This window comes from Pezoporus flaviventris, unplaced genomic scaffold (genome assembly GCF_033815535.1).
Source record: "Pezoporus flaviventris isolate CSIRO_AGI_PZ_B2104156 unplaced genomic scaffold, CSIRO_AGI_Pfla_v1 ptg000013l, whole genome shotgun sequence".
NCBI lineage: Eukaryota > Metazoa > Chordata > Aves > Psittaciformes > Psittacidae > Pezoporus > Pezoporus flaviventris.
In genome coordinates this window covers 35,642,260-35,670,030 of record NW_026892561.1, presented here as the reverse complement: position 1 = coordinate 35,670,030, position 27,771 = coordinate 35,642,260, and the positions used below count along the sequence as shown (strand labels likewise).

Below are 27,771 nucleotides of genomic sequence, written 5' to 3'. Positions count from 1 at the left end.
CACCGCTTCCGGGGCAGCGCGCGCCGCGGCGGGAGGAAGAGCCCTCGCTGCGTCACTCGCCGGCGTCCTCACCCCCGCCCGCCCCTGCCCCTCTCGACGTGGACGTCTCTGGGGCGGCCGTGTCGCATTTCACCCGGAAGCGGAAGCCGAAGCCAAACCTAAACCTGCCGCGCCAAGATGGCGCCTCCTGCGCCCCTGCTGGCAGGTGCGTCGGGGCCAGGTGGTGGTGGTGGTGGTGGTGGTGGTGGAGGAGGAGGCCGGGGTTGCTGGCGGCAAGTGGGCTCCATGGTCGGGGGTCGGGCCGGGCGCGGCGCCCATTGTCCCCCGCAGGTCCCCTTCCCAGGTTGCGTTGCTGTAGCGTGGCTGGTCCCGGCCCCGAGTACTGGGGGCCCTGCTCTGCTCCCTGGGGCCGACAGTGCCTCGTGGGCACGCTCGTCTTTTGGCCCGGTGGGTTCGTCGGCTGGACAGCCGCCGGGCCGTCCGCGGGTCTCCCTCTGCCCTGCCGTGGGGGAGCTGCCAGGGTTTCTAAAACGTGCTCGTTCCTTTGCCTTGGTCGCTTGCCTCATGCGGCCTGTGACGGAAGGCACTCCCGGAGGTGTTGTGCTGGAGGGACCGGGCGGCGGGTGCAACAGGGCGGGACCCAGCCCTGGGCCGCGGCGGCAAGGGGTGCGGCCTGCCTGGGTCTGAACCGCTCGACATCCGGGTGGAGCTCGTAGCTCGCAGAAGCGCCTTCGCTGCGCTTTGTGGGAAAGTGCCTTTCGAGAGTTCTTTTTCCTTTACTCTTTGTTTCACTTCTGAAGTTGCCCATAACATGAGGGGTTTAATTTTTTTATTTTCCTGTTTTTCTAAGCTTTAAACGCCAACGTTATTTATCTTTGCATGGGTGTGACAGGGGCCTATAGCTGTCCAGGGTGGGTTTTGGACTACTTGCTACTGTCTGTAACTTAGATCTGAAATTTGGATCTTGATTTTTCTTGGCAGCCTGACAAAGACCTGGGAAATAGACTCGGGGCAGGGGAGTGAAGCTAGTGGGTCATATTTAAAGCATGGCTAAAAGATACCCTTGAGGTGTGTTAGGGGTATGTTGTACCCCCAGGGATGTAAAGGGCTATAGAGCACGTGGAAGTTTGAAACCTATCAAACCCGTATTTTCCCACATAATAAACTGCTGCTTACAATTATTTCCATTTGTTAATTTCTAAAGTGCTATGAGAGATGGAGTAAGGACCCTCAGCAGTTAAAGGGGCAGCTCCAAAGTGCAGCATAGGGACATTTGGTGGCAGACATTACTGTTGTCCCAGGTGTTGCTGTGCCTGTGCATGCTGACATTCTGCTCCCAGACCTCCTGCTGCACTGCTGCTGGCCACAGTGCTTCATTCAGGTAACACAGCTGCAGAGCCTGCAGCTTGGGCTTCTTGATCCTGCTTCTTGAGTCATGTTTGACAGTAAAAATTGTCACCTCAGCACACCAAGAAAACACATAAAGCGCAGCTAATGCCTGTGTAATAGTTACCGGTTTCATGGTTCAACTCTGAATTCTAATGTGCTTGTAATAGAACTACCTGAAAAAAAACCCAACCATATATAACAGTCTATATACAGCTGTCCCACCTGCACAGCTTTGCATGAGTCCATCTTCATTTCTTGTTTTCTAGTGCTGTAAGAATGGCAAGGGCTCTGAAAAAAAAGAAATCTGTAACGCAGTTTATACTGATATTTCCTTCATGCTTTCTGTTTTCCCAGTTGAAGTTCAATGTTGAAACTACCAGCAGGGCAAATCTTGCCTAATGTCAGCAAAAAAAACCAGCCCAACGTAATCTTCCTTTGGCAAATGCTGTTCCTGTGTTCAGACAGCTAATCCTCGCTTTGAAATGTACTGAGGCAGCTCTTTTCAACTCCATTGTGCAGGATGCTCGAGTGGCTCTTGCAGCGATGGAGCATTCTCAGCTTTTTAGGCTGTAGGAAAGTGCTTTCTGCAGCAGGGTTGAGAGCTGTCACCATCTGCCATTTCAGGATGAGATGTCATCCAACCCTCCTTCCTTAAGCAGGTGCAGCTCTTTTGTAGTTTGAGGTCATCTTGTGAGATGAAGCCAGACTCTTGGTTTGTGGTATCCAGTGATGGGACAACAGGCAATGGGCTCAAACTGACATCCAGGGAATTGCATTTAAACATAAGAAAAGCTGTTTTACTGTGAGACTGACCTTGGGTGCAGGCTGCCTAGAGAAGCCTTGGATCTCCCTCTCTGGAGATGCTTTGCCCCCCACCTGAAGCAGGGGTGGGCTTGGTAGCCCTAGGGGTGCCCCCCGCATTGGCCCCTCCACCATGCACCTGATTTGGGACTATCCTGCCCTGCCCTGCTGCCCTTGGCAGTGCTTATGCTCCCGTCTTTGCACTGACACCTGTGCTCCCATTGCAGAGGGACAAACTGGTTCATGGATTGACCCCGTTGGGAAGGCCGCCCTGGAAGGGCTTTGCTGGTCGAAGCAGGTAGCTGATTGCATGACTGCAGGTGTGGGAAAGCTGGGACTGGCAGCAGTTGTCCCGCTTCAGTCCTTAGCTCTGGCAAAGTGCTGGCTGGTTGCTGTTGTGTCAGCAGCGGTGTCCAGGGCAATAGCTCAGCTCTGTCTCTTCATGCATCTGTCCTGTGTTTTAATCCTGCAGCTGCCGTGGATAAGCCAGGAGCCTCGGCATATGTTGCGTTCCAAATTTCCTTACAACCCTCTCTCTCACTTTGAAATGCAAACAGGGAAAAAGCGTGTGCAGGTCTCAAGGTGCATAGATTAGGAAAAACTTTTGCTTTGGGCAGTTCTCTGAATTTGAAATGATAATTATTTTTTCACTCTTCCAGTGAGAGGATCAGAAGGGCTTTATATGGTGAATGGGCCACCTAGTTTCACAGAGAACACAGCCTTTCAAAGGTACAGTTATTCTCACTAGTTTTTATCTTTTGCACAAAAGAAATTATTTTCTAAAAAGTAAAGGTAGACTGTAGAATTGAGAAATGTATAAATGTGATTTTTTTCTTACTGGTAGTAGTTTAGAAAATTGATGGTTTTGAAGGCTTTATGCTTGCCTGACTTCTCATGGTCACTGAACAACTGCAGAGTAGTCTGCACTGTTAAAAAGCGCTACTCAGAAGTGCAGCAGGGAAATTGGTGTGTTGGTTTTTATTTTGTTAAAAATACCTTAACTTATGCAGTATCTCTGAATCCTAATGTGCAATTCTTACTTCTTTAGGGACTCTGGAAAAAATTGCAAAGCTGTTGCTTTTAGCAAGGACGGTTCCCTCTTTGCCTGGTGCAATGGAGAAAAGTAGGTGCATTTTATTATATTAATTGTTTAGTTTGCATTAAACAGGATCAGTTGTGCCACATTTACTCTTGTCTGTGTAAAGACTGTTGCTGTTATGTGTTTGCATACATGCTTTAAATTCAGTTTATTTTTACATTATTCGCTGTAGTGGCTTTATTTCCTGAATATTTGATAAAATATTTACTGTTTCCTTATATTTATAATGCACCCATTCCTGTGGAATCTGGATATGCTTTATTTAGGTTTTCTTTTTGTGTTCATATTTCCTAGTACAATAGTACCTCGTTTTCTGGGATTAATCTGTTGGTAAAGTTCACAGAAGATGAAGAATTCCTGCGTCTTGCATACAAACAACATAAGGTTCCTTTTTTATAGACCCAGTGCATTAGAGAGTTCCCTGGAGATAATCCTTTACGTAAGGGTGGATCATGGGGTTGCTGCTGTAAAGATAAGGCTTCTTCTGATATGCCAGTATTCTTACTGACAGGTTAAAAAAGTATTTAGTTATTTCATATAACCATTTTCTTTTAAGTAGGTAACATAGATGTAGGATTCACTACTTTCTCTTTTCTTTTTGGTTCTGCAAAATATTTAAACCTAACCCTAAATATTTTTCATTAAAAACTTAATTTTTGTCAATTGGAAGCATCCATTTCCAGGAAATGTTTGTGGGGGAGAATGTTTTTCAAACAACCAGGTTGTGTATCCAGGTACCCACACTTTAAGTGAGAGTATTCCAAATGGCAAATCTTTCCTGTACCTCTTTGTTTTGGGGGCTGTCCATCTTCATTTCTGAGAGGGAGCAGTTAGGGAGATGGTAGAAACAGGCTCCTAATGCAGCTTCCAAGAACAACAGTGACTTGGAAGCATCTTGATGTGATCTTTTTTGTTTCTTTGGATTCCATATGTGGCAGATCTTTAATACACAGCGTTCAGAGATGTTGCTTGACCTTGTTTATTCAGTTCTCTGACCTTTGCTCTTTATTGTCCCTGTCTCCCTTCATCCCCAGTCTCAAAAAGACCAAATCATAAATGATGTATTGTTATAGATAGAAGGCTTTTAAAATTGATAAATGTGTGTTTCAGTTCAATTAGAATATTTCTGTTGTGCTCAACTTCAGCACTGTGGAGGTGTGGATGGACTCTATGGATGGGATGTATCTTTTGTTTAGAATTTAAGTATTGCAGATAAAAATATGTGATATATTTTGACCAGTGCTTTCACTTAGTTCCTGTTGGGTATCTAGTTTTAAAAGGTATTCTTGCAAAAATTTAGTAAAAGCAGGAGGGGAAAAAAAGCTCTTCTAACTTCATTACATTGGCCAAATTTGGGACAGATCTAGAAGAGTTATATGCAGAAAGTTACCTTGGCTATTAATGAAGCATTTTAAGCATGTTTTATTGAAATAACATCTTTTTGTTCCAGAGTAAATGTTGTTAATGTCACCAGTGGTGAGTTACTGTGCGCCTTTGATCTTCCAAAGGCAGTTTGCCTTCAATTCTCACCAAAGAATAATGTTGTGGCAACGTGGCAGGCCTATACAAGTGAGTATTTTACCAGATGTACAAGTACATGCAGTAACTTCATGTTTTAATTTGGTTCGCAGGCTTTCCATTATCTGATTTATCACTGCAGTTTATTTATTGGCAGTACAGGAAGTGTACAGAAAATTATATGGGTAATCAAGTATATAGTGGAGGAGGGAGCGGTGCCATCTTCTGAAAGCATCTGCTATCGACCGTTCTTACAAACACTAAAACTAAGTGCATGTACTAACAATTATTCTATTAAAGTAAATAACATTTCTAAAAATGGCTGGCTGATCTTAGTGCAAAGAGTGTTTTAACAATACGCTATTCAAGTGGTTTATATTCATTTATAGACAAGGAGGATTGCAAGCTGACTCATAGTAGTCATGTTCTCGATGAGGCATAGCTGACTTGAGTGCTCTCTATTGTCCAGAAGGCTTTATTCCCTCCTCTCCCTCTCTGTAGAGTATATGCTCCTCAGTTAGATAGCCTCAGGCTCATCCAAGTTGTGTGTCTGAAATAGAGGGTATAAGTGCTTCTTCCGACAGAAGGAGCTGGCCATAGGCCTAGCACGTGGAACATGATCTGGGACAGACTGTACGATAAGACAGGGCAGCACAAGTGACAGAACTGTTGCCAACTGTGGACTGTTAGAGAACCATTAGGAGGTCTGTTATGGGGCAGTGGTAGAAATAGGCAGGCTGTATGTAGTATCCAGATAAGTAGGAAGGTATAGGGAGTTTGAAACCAGTAGAACCATTTTGTATGGCTTGCAGATAGAGCTGTAACTTCATCCTGATGAACAAAATACATCTCATCCTTACGAAAACAAAATGTAGGAGGGGAGAACAGCTTAATTGTTTGCCAAAGGAATAGCTTTTGATTAAAAAGTATACATTACAAAAGTTGTGCTAGTGTTGGTGTTCCTAGTCTTACAATGAGGAGTAGAAGCCCTTCACCTAAAAATGTTCTTTCTGCAGACTGAAAGATGGTAGAAAGACTTATGTTAATAGGTAAAGCAATTAGCAGTTTACGGTTTAGTCCTTCAGGGGGTAGGATGGTTCTTGTAAAAGGTTTATGCATGCTTAGTTGCTTGTAGAATTGTGAGGTGGAATGTCATCATGGTGAAGCAGGTTTAATCTCCAGAGACCACTGTACTGTAATGCATATTTTTGTTGCAGCTGCTAAAGATGGCACAGCAGGAGTGCCCAACCTACAACTTCATGATGTGAAAACTGGGAAGTGTTTAAAATCTTTCATCCAGAAAAAGATGCAGAACTGGTAAGTAACATTTACAAATACTAATTACTTGCAAAGAAATGTGGTTTCCAAAATCTGATCTGGTAAATAGAGCTTTTAGTGTGGTGTTGGATTTTAAAATACATCTGCTACTAGCTTATTCGTGCTTGTAGGTATCTTTTTTTATGTAGTTACAATTGTTTCTTAGTATAAATTCACTATCATTCTGCACCACAGAGAAAGCTGGGAGATAATAACTAAGTCTGCCTGTGTATTTTTTACCATGCAGGTATCATTTGTCATTTTGAATCATGGATCATGTTTGAACTTGCTAGACTGTAAAAATGAAGGAAAAAAAGTCATATACTAGTAAAGATGAGCATCATTAGGTGCTTCTAATTTTTTTCATTAAATGTAGGTGTCCTTGCTGGGCAGATGATGAAAGCATTTGTGCCAGGAATGTAAACAATGAAGTTCATTTCTTTGAAAACAACAACTTCAGTACGCAAGTATTTCTGTACATTTTATTTCATTCCATATATGCATTTTCTTTTGGGTGTTGCTTTTTTTCCTTTTTTTTTCCCTCATTTCTTATTTTGCTTGCTTTTTATTTTAAATATTGCCTACATTCTATTTGAATTTGGCATTCAGAATCATTCTGTTTTAATGAAGTATGTTTTCACCTTCTTGTTTATCTTTTCAGAGACTTCTCTAATATGAAATGTGTTTAATTTTCAATTAGAGAGGCCTGATTCTGGATTATTTCTTATTTAATAAGGTCCAGGATGTTGTCAATAGAGGATGTGATCTGTGATTACTTATTTGTGTTATGTGTATTCTGTCAATGAACTGTTAAAAAATGGTTCATTAGAAAATATATGAATGGCAAAAACGAAGTTATGAGGATAGATCATTACTTTCAAGAAAGTTTATGTCTAGAAGTAGAATATTTGGAGTCAATAGAGGTTGAAAAGGGAAAGGGAGGAAAAAAGCAGGAAGATAAAAGATTAATTCGAACAAAAATTTAAAGGAATAAAAGAAAACTGCAGGAGGCAGTGGTGTGTGGTTTTGGGTTTTGGTGTTTTTTTTTTTCTTTTAAATATATAGCTGATAGAAGAATTATTGTGTAAAAATACTGCCTGTGAGAGATAACAATTTCCTGAGAATTAGCCCTGCTGAGGTTAACAAAGCTATACTTGGAAAGCATGGAATGTGCTGGAATGAGGTGGTGGGTTGCTGATGTTCATTTAATTTTGAGAGATGCATTTCCCATAAGTTGTCTGTGGAAAGGGGCAATGTTCAGCACAGAGCAGGCCTTTATGAATGCTTCCTTTCAGGAAAAATTGTCCAGTAAAGCTGAAGGGGAAAACCCTTGGCTCTGTGATGGTGCATGTTACCTGGATGTGACTGATACTGCTTCCTCTGAAGTCAGCACAGACGAGATGAAGAATTCTGTGCCTGGCTTAAGACATGAGCTGTGTTCACCTGGGGTTCAGAAGCTTCCTTGCTGTTTGAACTTCCAAATACTAAATACTGGTTTTCACACCTAGGCTTGATACAAGTTGGACTTGTAAATAACAATACATGAAAGCAATGTCTATTTGCCTAGTAAAAGAAATCCTTTATATATATTGGTTCTTCTTATCCATGATACAGACCCATAAAAAGGTATAGTGAAGTAATCCAAGCTAACAAGTTTTGTCATTAACACCTGTGGCTTTTTTTTGCAGACACTATTGCAAATAAACTGCATTTGCAAAAGGTGAATGATTTCGTATTATCTCCAGGAGCGCAGCCAACCAAGGTACTTCTGAGGTTCTTTCACAACTTTTTCTTGGTTTTCTTAAAAAAAATCACCTTGAATTTAGTGCAGTAGATTTCACTACTAGTACGAGTGAATAGACATTGTGTTACCAAGAACATAATCTGCAATAAAGTCTTGTGGCTTTGTTTTAGGTTGCAGTATACGTTCCAGGCAGTAAAGGTGCACCATCATTCGTTAGACTGTACCAGTATCCCAACTTTGGTGGCCCGCAGTCTGCACTAGCCAATAAGAGCTTCTTTAAAGCTGATAAGGTGACAATGCTATGGAACAAAAAAGGTAGAACAGCTGTATATTTAACCTTTTTTATATTCCACATATTTTGGATTTAATTACTTTGTTTACTGTGTGGCTTTTGCTTTTAATTTGCATGTGCTGAAGTACATTAGTATTGAAGATTGCTGTTAATGCTAATATAACACTACAGTTACAGTTCTGAATACCCTGAGGTGCTCATAACCTTCCTGTGTTGACTTCCATGATTTTCTGTATTGAGAATATTTTACATGTTGGTAAATTTGTAGTTGGGTAATAAATTCAAATTTAATTTTTCATTCTGTGATGGTGTATTAGACTGTATTTAGACAGTAAACATAAGCTTTTAGCAGAGCATAAACTGTTCTTAATCTGTATAATAGTATGTACGCAGATGTATCACAATTGGGGTGACTTGCACAGTACTCTGTGGGCTTTGCTGTTTGTTAGGAGTGAGCTGTTTCAGAATAATTTTGTAAAAAACACTTTAACTCATGTTCTTTGGAATACCGGGAGGTATGTGTTACATACACGTAGAGACCACAAGTGGCTACACAGCTTTGGGTGAAATAGATACATGTACAAAAGCTGTTAATAAAACATTTTATTTAAGGGCCGATCTGGATGCTCAGTTTCTGCCTTAGGCGGATGAATATATTTTTGTGGCTGCAAAAGAATGTTCACTTTCCCATAATTGAATGGTGAATGAACAGACTTACACTTTTGTCTGAGAAAAGAAGATTTTTTTTCTGTTCCTAATATTTAGGAAAAATCAATTCAAAAGAGAATGATAACAGCACTGTTATGCAAGGAGCTAATTAGAATTAATAATCGAACCAAGCTTGGAACAAGTGAATCTTTGTTCATGGTAGTTTGTGAAATATTTTATATAATTTGCAATAATTGTATTGAAGTCATTGTGTCTCTTTGCTGTTAGCCACTGCTGTGCTAGTAATAGCTAGTACAGAAGTTGATAAAACAGGTGCTTCATACTATGGGGAGCAGACTCTACACTACATTGCAACAAACGGAGAGAGTGCAGTAGTGCAATTGCGTAAGTATCTCTTGGGCAGTTTTGTGTTGTCTTACAGCTTTTGATAGTGAGAATTCCTTTACCGGCTTTTGTTTAATGTATGAGGGCTTTCTCATTAGCGTAATGAATTAATTTAAAAAAAAAAAATAATGAACTACTCTTAACAAGAAATCCTTGACTAGTTTTTTTTTTCCATTCTGGAATGGGAGTTTGTTGGGTTTTTTTTTGTTTTTTAATAGCTGAATTATCTTGTTGTCTTTGGTATGCTTGTCTTAAGGTCAGTGGCAGAGAGCACACTTGCAGTTAGTATGTACAAATAATTTGCTTGGGAGGGTTTTCATGTGCACAGGAAGGGGATTGTGCATGTTTGCTAAGGAAACCCCTGGACAACGGAAGCATCTTAATGTATAAGAATCCAAAATGAGCACAAAGGTAAGTTACCAAACAGAATAATCTTACCTGCACTTCTAGACGTGCAACTGATACTGTTATTCAAGGAACTGGGGTGAGAGCAATTTTTTTAATTATACTGGAAAATAGAATTGTAGACTCATAGAATGGTTTGGGTTGGAAGGGACCTTAAAAACCATTTAGTTCCAAATATAAGTCCTTTATTTTGTGTCTTGGAAACTGTTCCAACACACAAAAATGACATGTTAGAGAGAAGCAAGTGGATGCACTTAATTTCAGTATCTTATTTGAACTGGAAGTCCGTTCATTAATTTTCTGTATGGCGATATCTTTTCATTATCTTAAGATGTTGCTGTTTATGTTGAACACTGGGTTTGTTTGGGATTATGGAAAGAGTAGTTTGCTGTGAAACACTGGGGATGGGGTGATGTAGACTATCTATGCTTAAGTGGCTGTAGAGGGATTGTGAGCATATTCTCCTGAATATAGTGCTAACTGGAAGAACACATCTGTTTCGCCTTTCTTAGCAAAACTTGTGGTAGCAAGTAGTGTGAACCATTTCCCTTTGTTGCCAACTTCACTGGAAAAAAATAATCAGGATTACAACTTGGTATCTAGAATCTCTCTGGATCAGTTTTCTGGATTTAGAACACTAGTTGTTTCGTTTAATTACATGCTCCTTAAAACCTTCTTTGCCCTTTGAAGTTATTTATTTCCAATGTGTTTTTATTTAACAGGAAGTTTATAACTAATTTCCATTTCATTTAGTTTTTCTTTTTCAAGGAAACATCTAAACTGATTCTGTTTTGTAAAACTTTATTTTTCACCAACAAAAACAAGTGGTAGGCACTCTGCGTGGTGCCCTATTTCCTGTGGATTTGTACCTTCTGTTTGCATTTGAGGTCCGGTTTTGAAGCCTTTTTCACATCAGCATTTGTAGAGGGCTTTTTGGTCTTGACTAATACATACTCATGCTGCAGCCTTTCCCTTAGCTATTGAGCCTGTATAAAGCTGCCCTCATCTCTACAGCTGCCTGCTGTCATGAAACGTGCAGAAATGGAGTTTTCTGTCAGACCTCTGTCTCTGCAGTTGCATTTGATTAATGCCATCTTAAAACCCCACAGACAGTGTGATTGTATCTTTAGAAACTGGGCTGTAATGAGTCCTCAGAATGACAACACGAATGTACGATTTAAGTCAGTTGATATTTTGGGTCGGTGTCTGGATTTGAGAATTATCAGTAATGCACATGGCATCTGAAATACAGATAAAGATATCCAGATTATGAAAAGTTTAATGACTTTCGGCTTTTGTTTACACCTATATATTTCAGATGAGTTTCCATCAGTAATTCTTCATTCTTCAGTAACCCCATATGTTCTAAATGCCAGAATAGCTTCTAACAATGTCAAGTTTTAATCATTATGCATAAAAGCAGTTTTTGTATGCTCTTTTACTTTAAAATCTTCTTTTAAAGTGCCATGCATGAACATGGTCCAAAGATAACTTATATCAATATTACTTAGTTTTACAAAGCTGAGTTATGCAGTATTTCTTAGAATAAGAAAAAGAGGACCTAGTATCCAGCTGGTATAAAAGTCCTGGGTTTGCAGGTTTCCAGTGGAACAGTTTGAGAAGGTCCTGAGAGGTCATACTTGAATAATGAAGGAAAATAATACAGGATTTTTTTTTTTACATGAAAAAAGTACTGTTGAAGTGCTGATGCTGAGCCTGCAAAGTTAATTTGGAATGGCTGCAGTTATCCATGAAATCAGGCATCAGAAATCCATGAAATCTGCACTTTAAGTGTAATTATCAGAAGATAAAACGTTGGTTTTAGCTCTGTCATCAGCAGAATTCATTTTCACTGTCAATAATTAGATCACAGCATTTTAGCAAAGCACGATATAAGTTGCTATTGATTTTATTCTTGCATGCACTGAAAAGATACAATCCTCTAACAACAGCTGCCTTTTTTCCTTTTCCTTTAGCAAAAAATGGTCCTATTTATGATGTTGTTTGGAACCCTAATTCTGTTGAGTTCTGTGCTGTGTATGGTTTTATGCCTGCCAAAGCAACAGTTTTTAATCTGAAATGTGACCCTGTGTTTGATTTTGGAACCGGACCTCGCAATGCTGCCTACTACAGCCCCCATGGACACATTCTAGTGCTAGCAGGATTTGGGAATCTCAGGGGGCAAATGGAAGTGTGGGACGTTAAAAACTATAAACTCATTTCCAAACCAGTAGCCTCGGATTCCACATACTTTGCTTGGTGTCCTGACGGCGAACATATTGTAACAGCGACGTGTGCTCCCAGGCTGCGTGTCAGTAATGGGTACAAGATATGGCACTACACTGGTTCTCTGTTACACAACTATGAAGTTTCATCAAATGAAGAAATGTGGCAAGTTTCCTGGCAGCCCTTCCCAGATGGAGTGTTCCCAGCAAAAGCAGTAAAATATCAAGCAGTTCCTAGCGAATTGCCCAGTGCTGAGCCAAAGCCTGCCCAAGCATACAGGCCTCCAGCCCTGAGAAACAAGCCTGTAACAAGTTCCAAGCTCGTAAGTAGACAGTGTCATATATGAAACAAACTGTTCTGCTTCATTGCTTTGCCTGTCTTCGAAACTTTGCCTCAAATTTGTCTCTATTTTTAATTAGAGATGTGAGAAGAACAGTTGGCCTGACAACAGTGTTGTCTCTTTTATGGGAGGTTTTCTTGATAACCTTCTTTGGAATTTTTTCACTGTTTGCAAGAATCTATGCTAGAAAATGCAAATTTCTTTGGTCCAAATACTGTCCTTTTACACAGTTGTTTGCAGACTTTAAAAACACTCTCTACAACTGGAGAACTATAAACTGCAAATTTGTTTTGTGGTGAAATTCTGCACTCTAGTTAAGATTAGAAGAAGCCTGTGATTTGGGTGACCTGGCTTACCGTTACCAGCCTAAACTCAGCTAGACGGGTGGTTGACTGGCCTCCAACTGTGCCTTTTTGTTTGTTGTTTTTTTTTTTTTAAGGTAAATTTACTTGCCAGAAAGAGATTTACTTGCTAGCAAGGCTGTAGTTTAAATAGGCTTCAGTATAATGGCCTACTTGTCTAATTAGCTTCTTTTCTGCACATTTTCAAAGTAGGCTGAGTAGCCACTAATAACATTCAATAGTTGCACCCTTGATGCTTAAGTCTTTGAGAGCTTTTGTTTTGAGCCCTGTGCTACTTGGCTTATTAGGAATTGATTAGTCGTGCTAATGTCTGATTTCACAAATGATCAACTAACAGAAGTAGTAGAGAAAAGAGGTGTTTAAATAAAATGATTCTGTTTTCTCAAATGGGCAGTCTTGTCATGTGCATTAAAACAGTCCATCTGCTAAATTGAGTTATTTTAAAAAAATATCCCAAAAGGCTAATCAGTCCCTTCTTTTCACACACCCTTCCCAGCAGCCTGTTTTTCCTTACTTGACAACTTTTTAACTCAAAACTCCTAGTGACAGCAAAATCAAAATGCCAAGCTTCAGTCATTTTGTGCTAGTTTATTCCTCTGATTTTTATCCCCCCCCCCCCCAAAAAAAAAGGAAACATGCTGATTTTGTTATTTCATCAGAAATCCATGAAATCTGTAGAATATACAGGGTAGTCCCATCCAAAATTGAGAATAGATGAGTTTGAAAACCTTTTCACACTGCCTTCTGCTATTTGAAAAGTCATACCTTATTTTCCTCTTCTTTTATTTCTTTCTTTGTTTTTCCTTCCTCTTCCTTTACAATTCATCTTTGAGTATAATACTGACTTAAGTAGGTTTGCATGTTGGCTGTTAGGCTTTTTGTACCAACACACTTGCCAACATGGAGTGCTTGTTTTGTTAACTGTTAATTTTGCATATCTTGCAGCATGAGGACGAGCCACCTCAGAACATGAAACCACAGCCAGGAAGCGATAAGCCACTCTCTAAAACAGCTCTCAAAAATCAAAGGAAACATGAAGCAAAGAAAGCTGCTAAACAGGTACTGCAGAAGTAGTTATTTCAAGGATAACATTAATTAGTTTTCACAGTTAATCTCAGAGAGCAGTGACTGTTAGTGGCAGAGAGAGCCCTCAACATCTTGCATGTGCCAAGTTGTGAGGAGGGTGGTAGACTATTTAATTGGACTAAAGCAGGTACAAAAGGATAAAATTAACAGCTTCAGTTAGTTGCTGTGCATGTTAGCTGAAACCAACCTTAAGACTAACTAGTTCTGACTTCTTACCCTCGTTTAGTTTGCAGTGTTTTTCAGTGCTGGTGAGACGTAAGAACAGATTTGCTGCTTTGATGTGTCCCCCACCAGGTCAGGACTGAGGCATGTTAACAGGGTAGACCCAAGACAGCCTGTTCTGTGTCACCTGTTCGCTTGCTGTTCTTTGGCTAGGTAAATAAAAATCAGCTTTTGGTATTAGCCTTAAAATTTTTACAAATTTGGGAAGCAACAATTTCTTTAAAACTATTTTAATTTCTTACACTGGTTTTGAGCCCTTTTGCTTCAGAGACGATATCCTACCAGTCTACTTTATAAAATGTTTGCTTATGTGTTTGTCCTGTCATCCTTAACTGACATTTCCTTATGCAGTGTATAGTTGGTATCTTAAGGAAGTAGAAATTAAACGAGAAACAGCATGTGAGTTGTTACATATATATACGCTGTGGAAAGCGTATATAGGTAATGCAGTATATCGAAGCAAGTCACAAATTTTGGAGTACAGCAGCAAACTAGTGAAAGAAGAAATATTAAATGGATCCCTCAAAATTACTAAAAACATTTCTCAGTCCCCTTGTAATTAGAAGTATTTTCTAGGTAATGCGTTTAGTCTGTTTGTCTGTAGGAGGCCAAAGGTGATGCAAACCAAGATTCTACGCAGTCCTCATCATCACAGAATGCGCCACGGAGTGTCGTGCCTGCCATTACATCAGGAGATCCTGAAGTTGACAAGAAGATAAAGAATTTGAAAAAGGTAAGGGGATTTCTTTTTTTCTAAAAAACAGTAAATTTTCCTACAAAGGTGGTATATAACATTGAGTCTGATTATAAGGTGACTTTAGCTTGGCATTTATGTAGATGGTAATTCCCTGAATTTGTAAATCAGCTTCCTTTACTTTTCCATCTGGTAGAACAGTAGAGGGCAATGCCTGCCGGGCTGCTAATGACCTTACCAGAGGTGGCAGTGTAGAAGCCTTAGCCAGGTGCATGGAGAAGTGTTCCAGTCTCCTGTTACAAATACTGTTGCAGCTAACACAGCCAGGGGGCAGGGGTAGCTTAAAGGTGTTAATGCTCAGACAGCAGCTGTGTGGGCTGCCTGTGTATTGGATTTTGGATCTGAGAAGGGAGCCATGCTGTGTGGTTTCAGTTTCTTCCCTAACTGCTAGATGGTGCGAGGCCAAAGTTCACTGCCAATCCTGGAAATTCTTGGACTAAATAATTTCAGAGTGGGAGTTGTTTGGTTCAGGCTAGAGAATCTCCCATTTCTGCATAACTCATCAGGGTTTTTTTCCTTTTGTCTCCTTCCAGCTTTTCATGGTCTCTGATGGGATTAATATTCCAGGCTTTCTGAGGAAAATGTGTGGTGAAGAGGGATAGTATAGTGGAGGGGTATTTCTGAATTTGGATCTAGCCTTTCAGGGAGATAATGCATGGTGTTTGTTTCAGAAACTAGGAAGTGCTTCTGTCCTTTAGGTTTTGTTCTTGAAAGAAATGTCCTTTTTTGGTGGGAAATTCTGGATTGAGCATCTGGGGATGCTTAAATGAAATGTGCCTTCCAGATAGAGACCTGCCTCCTGGTAAATCAGTCAATTGCAATTGCAGGAACTTCTAAGACTGTTTCTTCTGTTCTTGGCTCATCAATATTTTTGTGTTAGTGTGGGTTTTTTTGTTTTGTTTTACAGAAACTAAAGGCAATTGAGCAGCTGAAAGAACAAGCAGCTGCTGGCAAACAGCTAGAGAAGAATCAGGTACTGTGAAGAGGTAGCTTATTTTACAATGGAAGTTGAATAAGTTGCATACATCTATGACATCTTGTGCTTTTTTGTTCTAGTTGGAGAAGATTCAGAAAGAAACTACTCTGCTTCAGGAACTGGAAGACCTAGAACTGGGCCTTTGAACCTTCACGGAAGTTCAGTGTTAACACGAAGTTCATGCAAAGTTTAACTTTTATTAACTTGAACACATAAAATGTTTCAGCAAATGACTGAGGATGCAAAAGTCCACAGATTTGTCGCACACTTGCCTTTTACAAAGCTTTCCTAAAGATTTGTGCACAGCTGAACCTGTAAATGAGTAACAAATACCATATCAGCCAGTTCTGCCATTGTTCAAACCAGAACCATGATTATGTTCTCAAAACCTGAAAAACCTAGAAGCAGCCTGTTAGTTTCTTTTCCTTGTCTGGGTGTGAAGATGGAAAGTGATGAGGTTTACCCATTTGATAGCTTTATTATATTTAAAAAGATGTAGATAAAAATAAAGAGCATTTAATAATAAAAGTACTTATGTTTTGTTACAAGTGCAGAGTTTTAAAACAAAGAGTCTGTGCTACCACAGCCGATTTTTATTATTGTCAAAAGTAATTCCCTGCTAAGGATAACGAGGCTTCAGCTGCTCTAGGGGCTCTTGCACCCTTTTTACTCCGATTTTTGTTCTTCTTTCTTCCGACTCTTACTCCCCCGTCTCTGGTTCTTTACTCATGACCATTCAGGCTGAAGCGCTGAGCGCGCAGGGCAACAGTGACGGCCTCTGTCGCCGCGGGTGGTCAGGGGCGGGCCGGGCGCGGCGCTCTTGGTGCTCCCCTCACTCGGGCACCTCTGCTGGGCAGCAGCGAGCGCCGGGGGCCGCGTTCTTGCTGCCCGCCGTGCTTCTGCGGCTCGTGCAGCGTTGGCGGTGGGCGCTCGGTGTCACGTAACGTCTGCCTGATTAAAACGGAGCGGGTCAAACCACCGCGTTCCGACGCGCCCCGGGCGGGGCGGGGCCGGGCCCGCGGGCGTCACGTGACAGACGGCGCCTGCGCGGGGCCTGGTGGCGCTCGCGTGACCTTGGTGCGGCGGCTGGCGCGCTTTCCCGGTGGCAGCGGGCGGAGGCGACATGCGGGCGGTACTGCTGCTGCTGCTGCTGCTGGCCCTGGCGGCGCGGCCGGGCGGGGGTTCGGCGGAGCACGGCGGCCTGCCGGCCAAGAAGCTGCGCATGGCCTACGCCACCGGGCCGCTGCTCAAGTTTCAGATCTGGTGAGGTGCCCGGCAAGATGGCGGCGCGGACCGGGCCTACGCCTCCCCGTCGCTCTCCCCCCATCTTCCCGTCAGCGACGCGGCGGCGGGACGCGGCTGACAGGACGGCCGCGCTCGTGCGGGGTGCGGGAGGGCCCTAGGTCGGCCCGGCCTCGCGTTCCGGGCTGGCGGGACCAGGGGTCGGCGGAGGCACCGGCCCGCAGGCGCCGGCCTTCTCTTCCCGGTGCCGTCCCGCGCGGGGCTCGGGTGCTGGCTGTAACCGTTAGCGCTTGGGAAACGACCGGGAAAACGGTGGCCCGCGGTAAACCCTTTTTTTTCTAAGGCCTTTTTCATATAACCCGTGAGTTGGGATTGCGTTTAGGAGGAACTGGTACTTTAGCAAAGATTATAATGAAGGAGGTTTTGGAGGTTTCTGATGAGTATTGCCAGCGGTCAGGGAGACCGAACACCTTTGCATCATTCTGGGAACGTTACTGATGGTGTTGGCTGCTCAGAACCAGACCAAGCAGGAGGAGTGCGGTAGTGCTAGGGTGTGTAGCCTGTTTGTGGAAATCCCCGAAGACCTCAGTGCCTGTCACCCTGTCCTCATGGTCCTTTGAGGACGGGCAGAGCTGCTGGGGACCGGAACAGACGCTCTGCTGCGCCGGGAAGGAACGGGAACATTCCCTGTGGTTCCCAGAGTCCAGATTGTGTCAGCTTCCTACAGGGAAAACCCATCATTCCTTGCCCAGTGGGTTTTGCCAGAACATTGTGTCTGTGCTGTGAAAACAAACCTGTGTAAACCCAAGTGCCCGGTTAGGTGCCAGGTTTTCAGATGTGTAACTAAGCTGCAGATCAGTTTTCTTCATTGGAGTGAAGAGGTTTAGTTTTGTTTTAAACTGAACGGCTCATGAACAGCACAAGTACTGGTGTTGCCAGTTCAGCAGCGACTTTAACACACAGCAGTTCAGTTTCAGTGACAATCCCTGTCTGTGTTTAGTGTCTCCTGAGGCTACAGGCGGGTGTTTGAGGAGTACATGCGGGTTATTAGCCAGCGGTACCCTGACATCCGAATTGAAGGGGAGAACTACCTTCCTCAACCTATATATAGGTAAGCTAATGACCAACAGTACTAATTGTCTTTTTTTTCCAGTATGTGAGCTCAGTGTGATGAGTGGTGAACATGAGCATTTACACTTGAATAATATTGAAAATAGAAACTAAGGGGGTTTTCACATTATGATTGCATACAAGCTTGGTTATGTTCTACATTCCAAGTAGCCACTTTAGTTTTCCATACAGATATTACTGTCGGGATACCTGTATGGTGATGTCTGTCGTGTCCTAATCTAAAGTAAATCATATCATTAACTTTTCCACAGTGAATTTTTCAAATTTTCCACATGATGTATCTGGATATAAATTCACATTTGTCGCTCATGTTTATGTACCTGGTGACTAATTCCTGTAATAAGTTAAGGTTTGAGATGAGGGAAGAGTTTGATTTTAACATCTAAGTCATGGGACTGCTAACCTCACCAGAAGGACTACCAAGATGTCCTTAAGTAAAGTTTGGGAAGCAGGGGGAGCCCAAAAAAACTTGGAAAAAGGCAAAATGAAGATAGTGTTTTTCCTGCTATTTTAAACCACTGTGTATGTGATAGAGGAGTAATGACACAGTTACGGTGGTAGCTTCTGAACTGCTTCTTGAGCTAATTACTGTAATAATTACAGTGGTGAGAATGTTACAAGATTGAATACCTCAGTGTTAACTTGCTGTCTGGCTTGAGGTTTGATTCCTGCAAGAAGCTGTGGGGTTTTCTGCATCTGCTGGGAAAATATGAGGAAGAAGTACATGTCACTCTCAAGTTAGTGTCTCTCTAATATGGGACAGCTTCTTTAGGAAATTAAATGTATCATCCATTTTGGATAAGTATAAGTTGAAAGCAAATTTTTGCTTGAGGTCTGCCTAGGAGGAAGAAAACCCAAAACATCTGCAAGCCTGGTGTACCAGAAGGGTATCAATGGTATCCTTCTGAGCATGAGTGTGTTTGGTGAGCTGTGGTGCTTTTTTGTGGGGGGATGTTTTCTTAATACTCTGCCATCCACACCCCACCTCCGGGAGATAACCTTACTTGAAAAGTTTTGTATTTTCTTAGAAACCAATTGTACACTGTCTGAATTCTTCTATTAGGTGAATTACAGCTGTGAAGTGGTGAAGTAGTAACTGTGAACCTTCTAAGTCACTTTTATATGTTGTCTTTTGATAGGCATATAGCATCTTTCCTGTCTGTCTTCAAACTAGTATTAATAGGCTTAATAATCGTTGGCAAGGATCCGTTTGCTTTCTTTGGCATGCAAGCTCCAAGCATCTGGCAGTGGGGCCAGGAGAATAAGGTAAATGGTATACTTCCTTCTTTGATTTTTGGAAAAGCAAATTTTAGAATTACTTAATTCTAAAGTGCTATGGGAGTACTTCACAATTCTTACTGACAACTTTTGTTCACTGCAGCCTTAACAGAATCTTTAGGCTTCTGTAACCAAATATACTGGAGAATTTTACTGTAGCATAATTATTCGTAATAGTAGTGCTTCATATTTTTGACAGACCCAGATTTGATTCTCAGCATCTCTTTCCAAGTTGATGGTGTTGCAGTAGGGACAGCTGAGGTTAACATTGCTGACAGAGATGATAAAAGATATTTTTTCAGGGCAGAAGAGTAAAGTTTCAAGCCTGTATTGTTGGTGTTAAAATTGCAGCTTCCCTTTTCTATTGTCTCACAACTGTTTTGCAGTTGGTGCTTTCATCAGACTCCATAATAGATTAAGCATGCAATTAGATGGTGGTTAGGAAAATGAAGTTGCAGTTTTGTGGGTGTTTTTGCAGAACATACTTGGGCATAACAGACTGTGCCTTGTGGGATGAATATCTCTGTGAGTCAGTACTGGTGATGCTAACAGAATAATGTTGTTGTGCTCTGATCTATAGTGACCTTATTCCAGATTTGTTCTACTAGGCAAAAGCGATTTATAATTGCTTTATGTATGCTAATGGTGCACAGATCCTCAAAACTGGGCTACCCAATGCAACGGGTCTCTGTAACCTGTTAGTTTGAATGTAGAGAAGCTGTAATGTATCCTGTTTAATTAAATGGGCCAAATGCACTACCCAGCTAGGCTGGCTGTGGAATTGACTGATCTCCTGTGCTAGGTTCTTCAATATTGCAGTAACCCCTGTGAATGTGCCCTCATGCCTGAAAAGGGAATTATAAAGGTGCCGGAGGGAGGTGCTGTGTTGCTGAAGATTGCATCGTATCATCCTGAGGCACCAGTGCACAAAAGAAAATTCCACATGATGAGCTGAAAAAATGCTCGAGGGTTAACAGTTCTTATGAACAAATGCAGTTTGACTTGAGCTGCTCTTTTTGTCTCTCCCTGTGGTTCTTTGATCTGGAGTGTTAACTCTGACAGTGACTGGCAATGTGTAGGAACAGTTGTGTGTAATCCTACAAATGCCATTGTAGCTACATATTTCTGCACGTTTGCCGTTACAAAGGACGTGTATCTGTGGAGGGAAGGAGTGTGAAGATGTAATGTGGTTTGAATCAGAGCTGAGTTGAGTGTTTTCAGAGCAGTGCTGATACCTGTCTAGGGAAGGCAATGCACACGATCTTTTTGAAAAGAGGATGAAAGGAAGATGTGTCTGTGACTGGAAGATTACGTCTTAACTTGCCTGTAAACCGCCAGCATTTGTTAGGAGGGAATGAAATAACCTGTGGCTCACACGGCTGAAGTACCTGGGATTCTCTCTGCTTTCTCCTAGGTTTATGCTTGTATGATGGTCTTCTTCCTGAGCAACATGATTGAGAACCAGTGTATGTCAACAGGTGCATTTGAAATAACTTTGAATGGTGAGCTGAGAACTTTAAGGGAATCTCGTTGTGCTGCATGTATACATGTAGACTGTGAGAGCTAGGGAGGGGGGTGGAGAATGAGGGATGGTGTTATGAAAAGGGGTATATTTCAAAGCGTGGTGGGATGTGGAAATTACCATCTGTTCTGAAACTTCAGGTGTGCAGTATCACAAATTACGAAAATCATGGAGTCATAAAGCAGTTCATACAGATGTCAGTTACATATATTTTAAAACACCTATGTAAAAATTGACTTGCTTGGTCACTTGGAATAACAGTATTATTTTCTTTCTTTGCATGTGATGGGCATTAAGTAAGAAATGATCAGGTAGGGAAGCATAATCTACAGTTAATCAGGTGCTTTTCCTGTTCTGTTTTGTAATGTGTTTTAGCCTTGCAATCCTGTTGAATCCATTGCTGTTCCCAGATTTCGGTACTAGTGAATCACCATACTGATTTTTCAGCTTAAGAGTTCATGGGCCTTCTGCCTTCAAATAATTTTATAATTGTAAAGATTATATAGGCTTGATGGAGTACAGAATTTTTCAAGCTCTATGTGCTGTGCTTTAACCTCAATTTATGATTGTGCAGAGTGCGTTTCAATATAGTAGTTTCTGAATTATATACTGCAAAACCTTTTAAAAAAAACTGTATTGCATCAAAGTAGTTGAACTCAATGCACTTTTAGTCCTATATCTCAGCTTAGAATTGACATCAGAGTCTTTCCAGGGTGAACAGTCACATCTGGGCTTTTGTATGTTTCTGGTTTGTGTTTTGGGACACTGTGGTTCCAGTCTGGCTTTTGGTTTATGGACAGTTGGTATTTTTCAGTGCAGGTTCATGAAGTGCTGTAGCAGTGATGGAGGTTTGAGAGAGTGTTTGTGAACAGCAGAAATGAATCCTGTGCTTACCCTTAAGTGTTTATGGACTCTGCTGCCTTTTATATTTGGGGTTGGGAATAATGGTTGCAGCTGTTTTGAGTGGAACCTTCCAAGCCAGATCGTGGTAAGCAGAACTTTTGAGGGTCAGGCTTCGATGTTAGCCAGAGTGAGATGAAGACAAATGAGACCCACAGAGATTTAGCAGTGGTTTAAAAACTCAGTATGCTGTTTTGCCACTCACTAATCTATTCTTAGGCATTTTGTCAATGCATACTTTGAACCTCTAAATCCATATGGTGTACTCCTAAACTGAAGCATTAGACTCTTACTCTCCTAGCTGATTCAGTATACCCAGGGATTTAGAGTGCTGTTGATCCGGATATTTTCCTCAGTATACCATAGTACTGATTTGCATAGCTTCCTAGATCTTTTGAATTTTATGTTTGAACTAGCCCCATGTGTTCTCTGACTCTGTCAGTATAACGGTGCTTTTCTCCCTTCTATGTCTTTTGTGGTAGATGTTCCGGTGTGGTCTAAGCTAGAGTCTGGCCACCTTCCTTCCATGCAGCAGCTTGTACAAATTCTTGATAACGAAATGAAGCTCAATGTGCACATGGAGTCAATGCCCCATCATCGATCATAGCCCCATTTATCAGCACTGAAACTTCTTGTAAGTCTTCTTCCAGTCACCAGTTGTATGTTGGCTCAGGCGTGGGGGACCACGTGTTGCAGACTGAATGTTGAAACTGTATTTGCTCATTTGAAAGTCTCTTGCTGGAGATCCAGCTCTAGTGACTTTAAATTGACGCATGTGCTTTTACTGTTTTGGTGGGAGGTTTTGCCTGGTTCAAAACCGGAAGCTGGTGTTCCTTTGGGCAGAAGGTGAAGGGTTGCTGCGTGCAGAAGGCCTTAAGTTAGTGAATAGTATTGTGCTGAGATTGGAAAACAGTCTGCATTATGTGCCTTAAGACAGGTTTTGTGCAAAGGACTTCTCTATAGCTTGTAACCTGATTGAATTGCACAACCCAGTAAAGTAGAATATTTTCTTGCTCCCAACCATGCACTGTACTGTATTAACCTTTTGCAAACAGTCCTTGTCTGTTAGGAGCAGAGGGTTCACATCCATGCTCACATATTTTATGACAAACCAATTCTGTGTTCCTGTGTCACCTGTTTAGCTTACAGTTCTTCTGGAACATTGATGTGCTACAAAAAGACTGTCTTGGTGCAAAACCTGACAGTTGACCCTTGGGAGACCACTGAAGGGAGAAGTGTATCAGTTCGCTGCGTTGCAGGTTTTTGCTGTACAAGAATGCTTTGGCATGAGACATGGGTTCCCTGGCCTTGCCTTGCCAACAGAGGCCCCAGTCCCAGGTGACCAACCCTGTGCTGCCGTTTCAGTCAGCTGACATCCTGCAGCTCATCTCCTTGATGATGACCAGACTGATCAGTTGGTCCCAGCTGTAGCAGTCAATGACCTGGCTCTGTTCAGACACCTGCACAGGTTCCTTTGGAGCTCTGTTTAATATGGTTTTGCTTCTGCAAGTTCGTATTTGCGTGAACAAGAACGTAGCCGGGGGAGGTGTATGTCCAGACACGCTCGGCTTTATCAGAGCCCTGCAGGCAGTCCTGGTCCTTGCAGAAAACCATGCTGTGCACCCAGGGCTGACTTTGTTGTCCCTCACTGTTACAGAGCTCAGGCTCCAAGCCTCCTGAGGCTTCCTGAAGTAGGGGGAGCAATTTGGAGAGAGTGCTACCTTGTGCAGGGAATATGAGAAACAGTTGACTTCTGCTTTCTGCAGACAATGTCCTCCAGACATTGTTTGTTTAGCTCAGTCTGGTTTGTCCTAGTAATTTAGCAAAAGTCATCTTAAATATGAAGTAAGTTGGCTTGTATTTTTAAAATACTATTTAATATTAAAAAGTTTGGTGGTCCTGTCTATCAGATGAGCTTGCTGAAGCCCAGCATCCTGCATGTATGGACTTGGAGGGTCTTAGTGTTCTTTGCAGAGTAGATTGATGTCACTTTAAAGCTTTCAAAACATGCTAAGATTGTTGTTATGTAGAATTTAATTTAATGGGATGAGTTTAGAAGAATGGCAACAAAAAACCCATTCAGTTGTATTTCCATGTAGGAAGTAACACTAAAGGTGAGGAGGGGTTGATAGTGAACCTCAGTGACTTTGTGTTTCAGTGTTTCCTTGTCAGTTCAAGCTAACTACGAGCCATTCTGATGGTATCCCTGGGAGGTACCCCAGAATTAAATGCTGACTGCTCTCTTGGCATGAGTTCCAGCCTCCCAAGGGACAGTGCTGGTAGTTCAGGTTTCTTACCCGAAGCGTGCCTGGCTGCTGTTCTCCCAAGATACAGCAACTGCCTCTGCTCTGTTCCAACAGCATCGGGGGCAGTTTGCTCTCTGGGGCCAGCATGGCTGCTGACTGTAACCCTTGTGTCTCCATTTCCAGGCATTAAGTGGCAATTTCCAAAGGCAGCGCGGCGCAGACCCATGAAGGCCTGTACTGAAGACAGCGCGCTGTTAGTACAGACTGGATGCTTCACTCGCAGCCGCGTTGTGCCTCCTGAGAAAAACTTAATGAAAGAGCTGTTTCAGTGCTGGCGTGTTTCCAGGTCCTGCACAGTCATGGAGTGCAATAATACTGTATAGTTTTTTTAAGATTTCATTCGACCAGTTCATAGCTCAGCAATGCAGGCATTACTAACTGTAACTTATTTTATATTCATGTTTCACACGATCGCAGATTGAGTTGATACCTAATTTTTCCTTGGAAAAAAATGTTTGTTTAATCTGTTGTATTTTATATGAATTTATGTTCTTTTTGTAGTTTAAAATGGAGTTATAGGAGTGTCTGATGTTGTCCGAAACTGTTAAGTGACAGCTCTCTGGCAGATATCTCTAATGTGGTTAAAGCAAGTTTGTATATTTTTCAGAATATATGGCAGAGTTGAACAGTGCATTATATACTAAATTATATAAACCAAATTATTTGCAGAGTAATTACATTGTTTTGTGACTTCAGTAAAAATTAAGGTCAACTGCTCTTTAAATTGTGTTGGCCAGTTCAAGAGGTTTTTCTGTGACCATTCTGAAGAGAGGAGCAGCTGGGCCTTTCTACTGTCCTAAATAGAAACCAGGAAAGTTAATTTAAATAAAGAGTTCTCATTTACTGTGTGAAGTACCTTGTTTGAGTCACTGATGGATATTCTTAGAACTGCAACTGAAAGAAAAAGCATAAAAAGCCTACTTTCTGAAGTCATTAATCTTGTGTCTGTGCCGTTGAAGCCCCTAACAGCCTCTGTGTTCTGGAAGGAGCACAGTGCTCTTGTCTCTTCCTCCTGAAGCCCAGCTGCAATTGGAGCTCAGGTGCTGCTGTTATGGGGAGCTGCTGGGTTAGACCCGAGTCCTGGTGTGGTTCTCTTGCAGGGGCTGGGAGTTTCCCTGGGATATGAGCCACTGGCTGCAGCCTGTGATCCTCAGTTCCTGGTCACCCCTGGGTACCTCTGGGCCATGCAGTGCTCCAGGCTGGATGGCTGAGCCACTGCTCCAGTGGCACCCATGTTGGAACTGGGTCCTGGCAGTGCCTTGCCTCCCACCCTGGTTTTTGTCCTGTTCTGAGCTACAGGGTTTCACCCACCTTGTAAAACCAGTGGAAGTACCTCCTGGACCCACCATGTCAAATATTGTCTCTGAACGGGGAGGGAGATTATCGTTGTTGGGACAGTAAATTGGATGAGAAGGGAGTCCGGAGGCAGCTACCATGGTCGGTAGGAATGGTTTTTGACGCTCCCTGAGTCTCTAGGGACTGATGTAGGGGATGTTGTATGTAACCAAAGCTCTGTCCACTCAGCTGAGGGAGGAGTCCGTGCCAGGTGTTACAGAGGTGCTGCTCATTGCAGCTGCTAAGGCGGCCTTGAGGCCACTGTGCTTGACTTCAATGAAATCATCCCTTCAGGTAATTCGTGCCTTCTCTTCTGAAATAGATTAACCAACATTTTCTAGCGTGGTTAGAGTTTTAGTTTCTCACTGATTATGCACTTCTGGGAAATAATTAGACAGAAAGCAAATAAGTGCACGGATGTGTTGCTAGGTTAAGATTTTTCCATGAGCTGTTCTCAGCGTCACCCTAGTGATGATAATTGCTCACCTTTTGCTGGCTGCCCGCGGTTGTCCCTTCCCTCCCACCTGGGCGGGTGGTTTGTCAGTGCATGAGTGTTCAGGGTGTGAGAACCTTTGCTAATGTGCCTCCAATGCAGCAGAAGCCTTTTGTTTTTTTTTTGGCGTGGGGTGGTGTCGCAGGCTGGGCAGTGTCTTGGTTGTATCTGTAACTGCTTTGGGCTGTCGGGTGCGTAGTGCAGGCTTGGGTGTATGGGCTGGTCCAGGGCCCACCATCGCCATTCGTAGAGCACTTAGGAAAAATGGAACAGTAAAATGGGACTTACAGAACCTTGACAGTTGCTGGAGGCAGCAATACCTGCCAGCCCTCTGGTAAGCCTGTTGCCAGACACTAACTGGTGACTCTGTATCTGGTGTTTTAATCAGGAGAACTGGTTCCAGTGTGAAATTGGTGTTTCCTGAAATCAAGCTTAAGCCCAGATGGGCAGTTTTTTGGCTGACAGGCAGCTGCAGCCTGGAAGCCTGCTTTGAGCAGTGTCTGGGAGGACAGACCTGAGTGAGTGTACGCTGCTTCTGTTCACTGCTCTCCCGGCCTCCAGAAATACTCAGTGCGCGGCTCTCGTCTCTCCACACATTCTGTGTGTTCAGTAATGCTGCAAGAGTTTCTCCTCCTTGCATCATCTTCCTAAACATGTCTGTCTTTAGTGGAGGAGGGTCCAACTGCCAGCATTGCTGTGGGGCAGCGGGGAGCCCAGACACCTTCATGTTGTCCTGGTGCTGACATTGCAGCTATTTGCTCTTCCTTCCTATAAAGTCCTACTTTGTGATTTTAAAATGAAGGTGTAAAGACACATTTATCTAAATTAGCTTTGTGTGAACACTTAACTGCTTTCACCCAGTGTAAAGTGGGTATTAAATAATAGATCTGAGGGGATCGAGCTTGTTGATCTTGGCTTGTTACACACAAGGGTAGATACGGGTCTGGATGCAGACTAGAGAAGGACAAAAAATGGGTCTCATTTCCCACTCACTGTGAGTGTAGAAAAACGGGACATCACAGGTAAGCCATTTGCAGCAGAGATTTGTGCTCAAGTCTCAGCTCAGGCTGGTGTAAATCAGATGCAGTCCTGCTAGAAAATGGACTTAAAATGGCATAGCAGGTCTAAATTAAACTCCCATGTGTGATCTTCATCTTTCTAAATCAAAGGTTTAGAATCTAGAAGATAGTTAATCAGAGATTGTCACCCAAGCCACTGCAGCTGAGCCTGCAGAGTTCCACAGGAGATGGGCTGAGTGGCACAGGATGCTGCTCTGCCTGGGCCCTGTGGCACAGGAGGTTGGTCCCTTGCTCTGTTACTGAGGAAGGCTGGAATTGCCTGGGCATGGGGAGGCGAGGGCAGCTGGGGGTGCATGTGTGCCGGTGCCACCTCCAGTAATTCTAGAAGGCAGTTTTTACCAGTGAGTTGCGTTGCACGCTCTGGTGTGGATCTAAACCCTGGTTATTTTGCTGAAGGTTGAGATTCTGCCCTTTCCCAGGCCTGGCACACCCAGATGAGACCAGGGTGAGCCCATTGTGTGTGAACAGGAGCAGTCTCGCCACTGTCCCTCTCCCGTGGACAAGGTGTTTCTCAAGGTGGTGGAGGCTGGCAGGCACTGTGTGTGGCTGCCTGGCTATGGTGGCATTGTGCGAGCCCCTTCCACATGGTGTTAGCAGTGCTATTAACACAGCTTATATGCTGGTCATGAACGTGAAGTAGCAAGTAATATCTGTGTTGGACTGGTAGACTTAAATTCCCAATCTGTATATTTAGAATAGTATGTTTATCCAGAGCCTAATTTTACATAAACTGGATTTTTTTTTACTCATTTGCTGTGCACCTTCCTACTAGTGTTGTGGTTGAGTAAAAGCTCATTTTACATGTGTTTGGAGAACCTGTAAAAGGCAGGACAGTGAGGAACCCCTCCCCCAGCATCACCCTGCTCCCCTGGTATCTCCAATGTGCTGATCTCTCATGGCC

At 42.6% G+C, this 27,771-nt stretch overlaps 2 protein-coding genes across 4 annotated transcripts; both read left to right on the top strand.

Moving 5' to 3' along the window:
• The first annotated feature begins 71 nt into the window (after nt 1–71).
• EIF2A (eukaryotic translation initiation factor 2A) lies at nt 72–16,112 on the top strand. Of its 3 annotated transcripts, XM_061452763.1 has the most exons (14): nt 72–205; nt 2,850–2,919; nt 3,239–3,313; nt 4,740–4,858; nt 6,025–6,124; nt 6,501–6,583; nt 7,813–7,886; nt 8,039–8,183; nt 9,097–9,213; nt 11,595–12,166; nt 13,492–13,605; nt 14,459–14,587; nt 15,516–15,581; nt 15,665–16,112. In XM_061452763.1, the coding sequence occupies exons 1-14, from the start codon at nt 178–180 to the stop codon at nt 15,728–15,730; spliced, it is 1,758 nt and encodes a 585-aa protein (XP_061308747.1). In that variant the 5' UTR covers nt 72–177; the 3' UTR covers nt 15,731–16,112. The 3 variants fall into 3 exon arrangements, with proteins under 3 accessions (XP_061308747.1, XP_061308748.1, XP_061308749.1); XM_061452764.1 differs by lacking the exon at nt 9,097–9,213; XM_061452765.1 differs by lacking the exons at nt 15,516–15,581; nt 15,665–16,112 and having other exon boundaries at nt 14,444–14,587.
• A 513-nt stretch (nt 16,113–16,625) lies between these two features.
• SELENOT (selenoprotein T) lies at nt 16,626–24,896 on the top strand. Its single transcript, XM_061452762.1, has 6 exons — nt 16,626–16,847; nt 17,827–17,937; nt 19,097–19,223; nt 20,650–20,737; nt 22,140–22,291; nt 24,087–24,896. The coding sequence occupies exons 1-5, from the start codon at nt 16,708–16,710 to the stop codon at nt 22,262–22,264; spliced, it is 591 nt and encodes a 196-aa protein (XP_061308746.1). The 5' UTR covers nt 16,626–16,707; the 3' UTR covers nt 22,265–22,291; nt 24,087–24,896.
• Nucleotides 24,897–27,771: the final 2,875 nt, after the last annotated feature.

Excerpts from the sequence above, each read along its gene's own strand:
- EIF2A (XM_061452763.1), top strand. The coding sequence starts at position 178 with ATGGCGCCTCCTGCGCCCCTGCTGGCAG. Across the intron at positions 9,214-11,594 it reads GAGTGCAGTAGTGCAATTGC|CAAAAAATGGTCCTATTTAT; the intron begins GTAAGTATCTCT and ends CTTTTCCTTTAG. Across the intron at positions 14,588-15,515 it reads AGATAAAGAATTTGAAAAAG|AAACTAAAGGCAATTGAGCA; the intron begins GTAAGGGGATTT and ends TTTGTTTTACAG.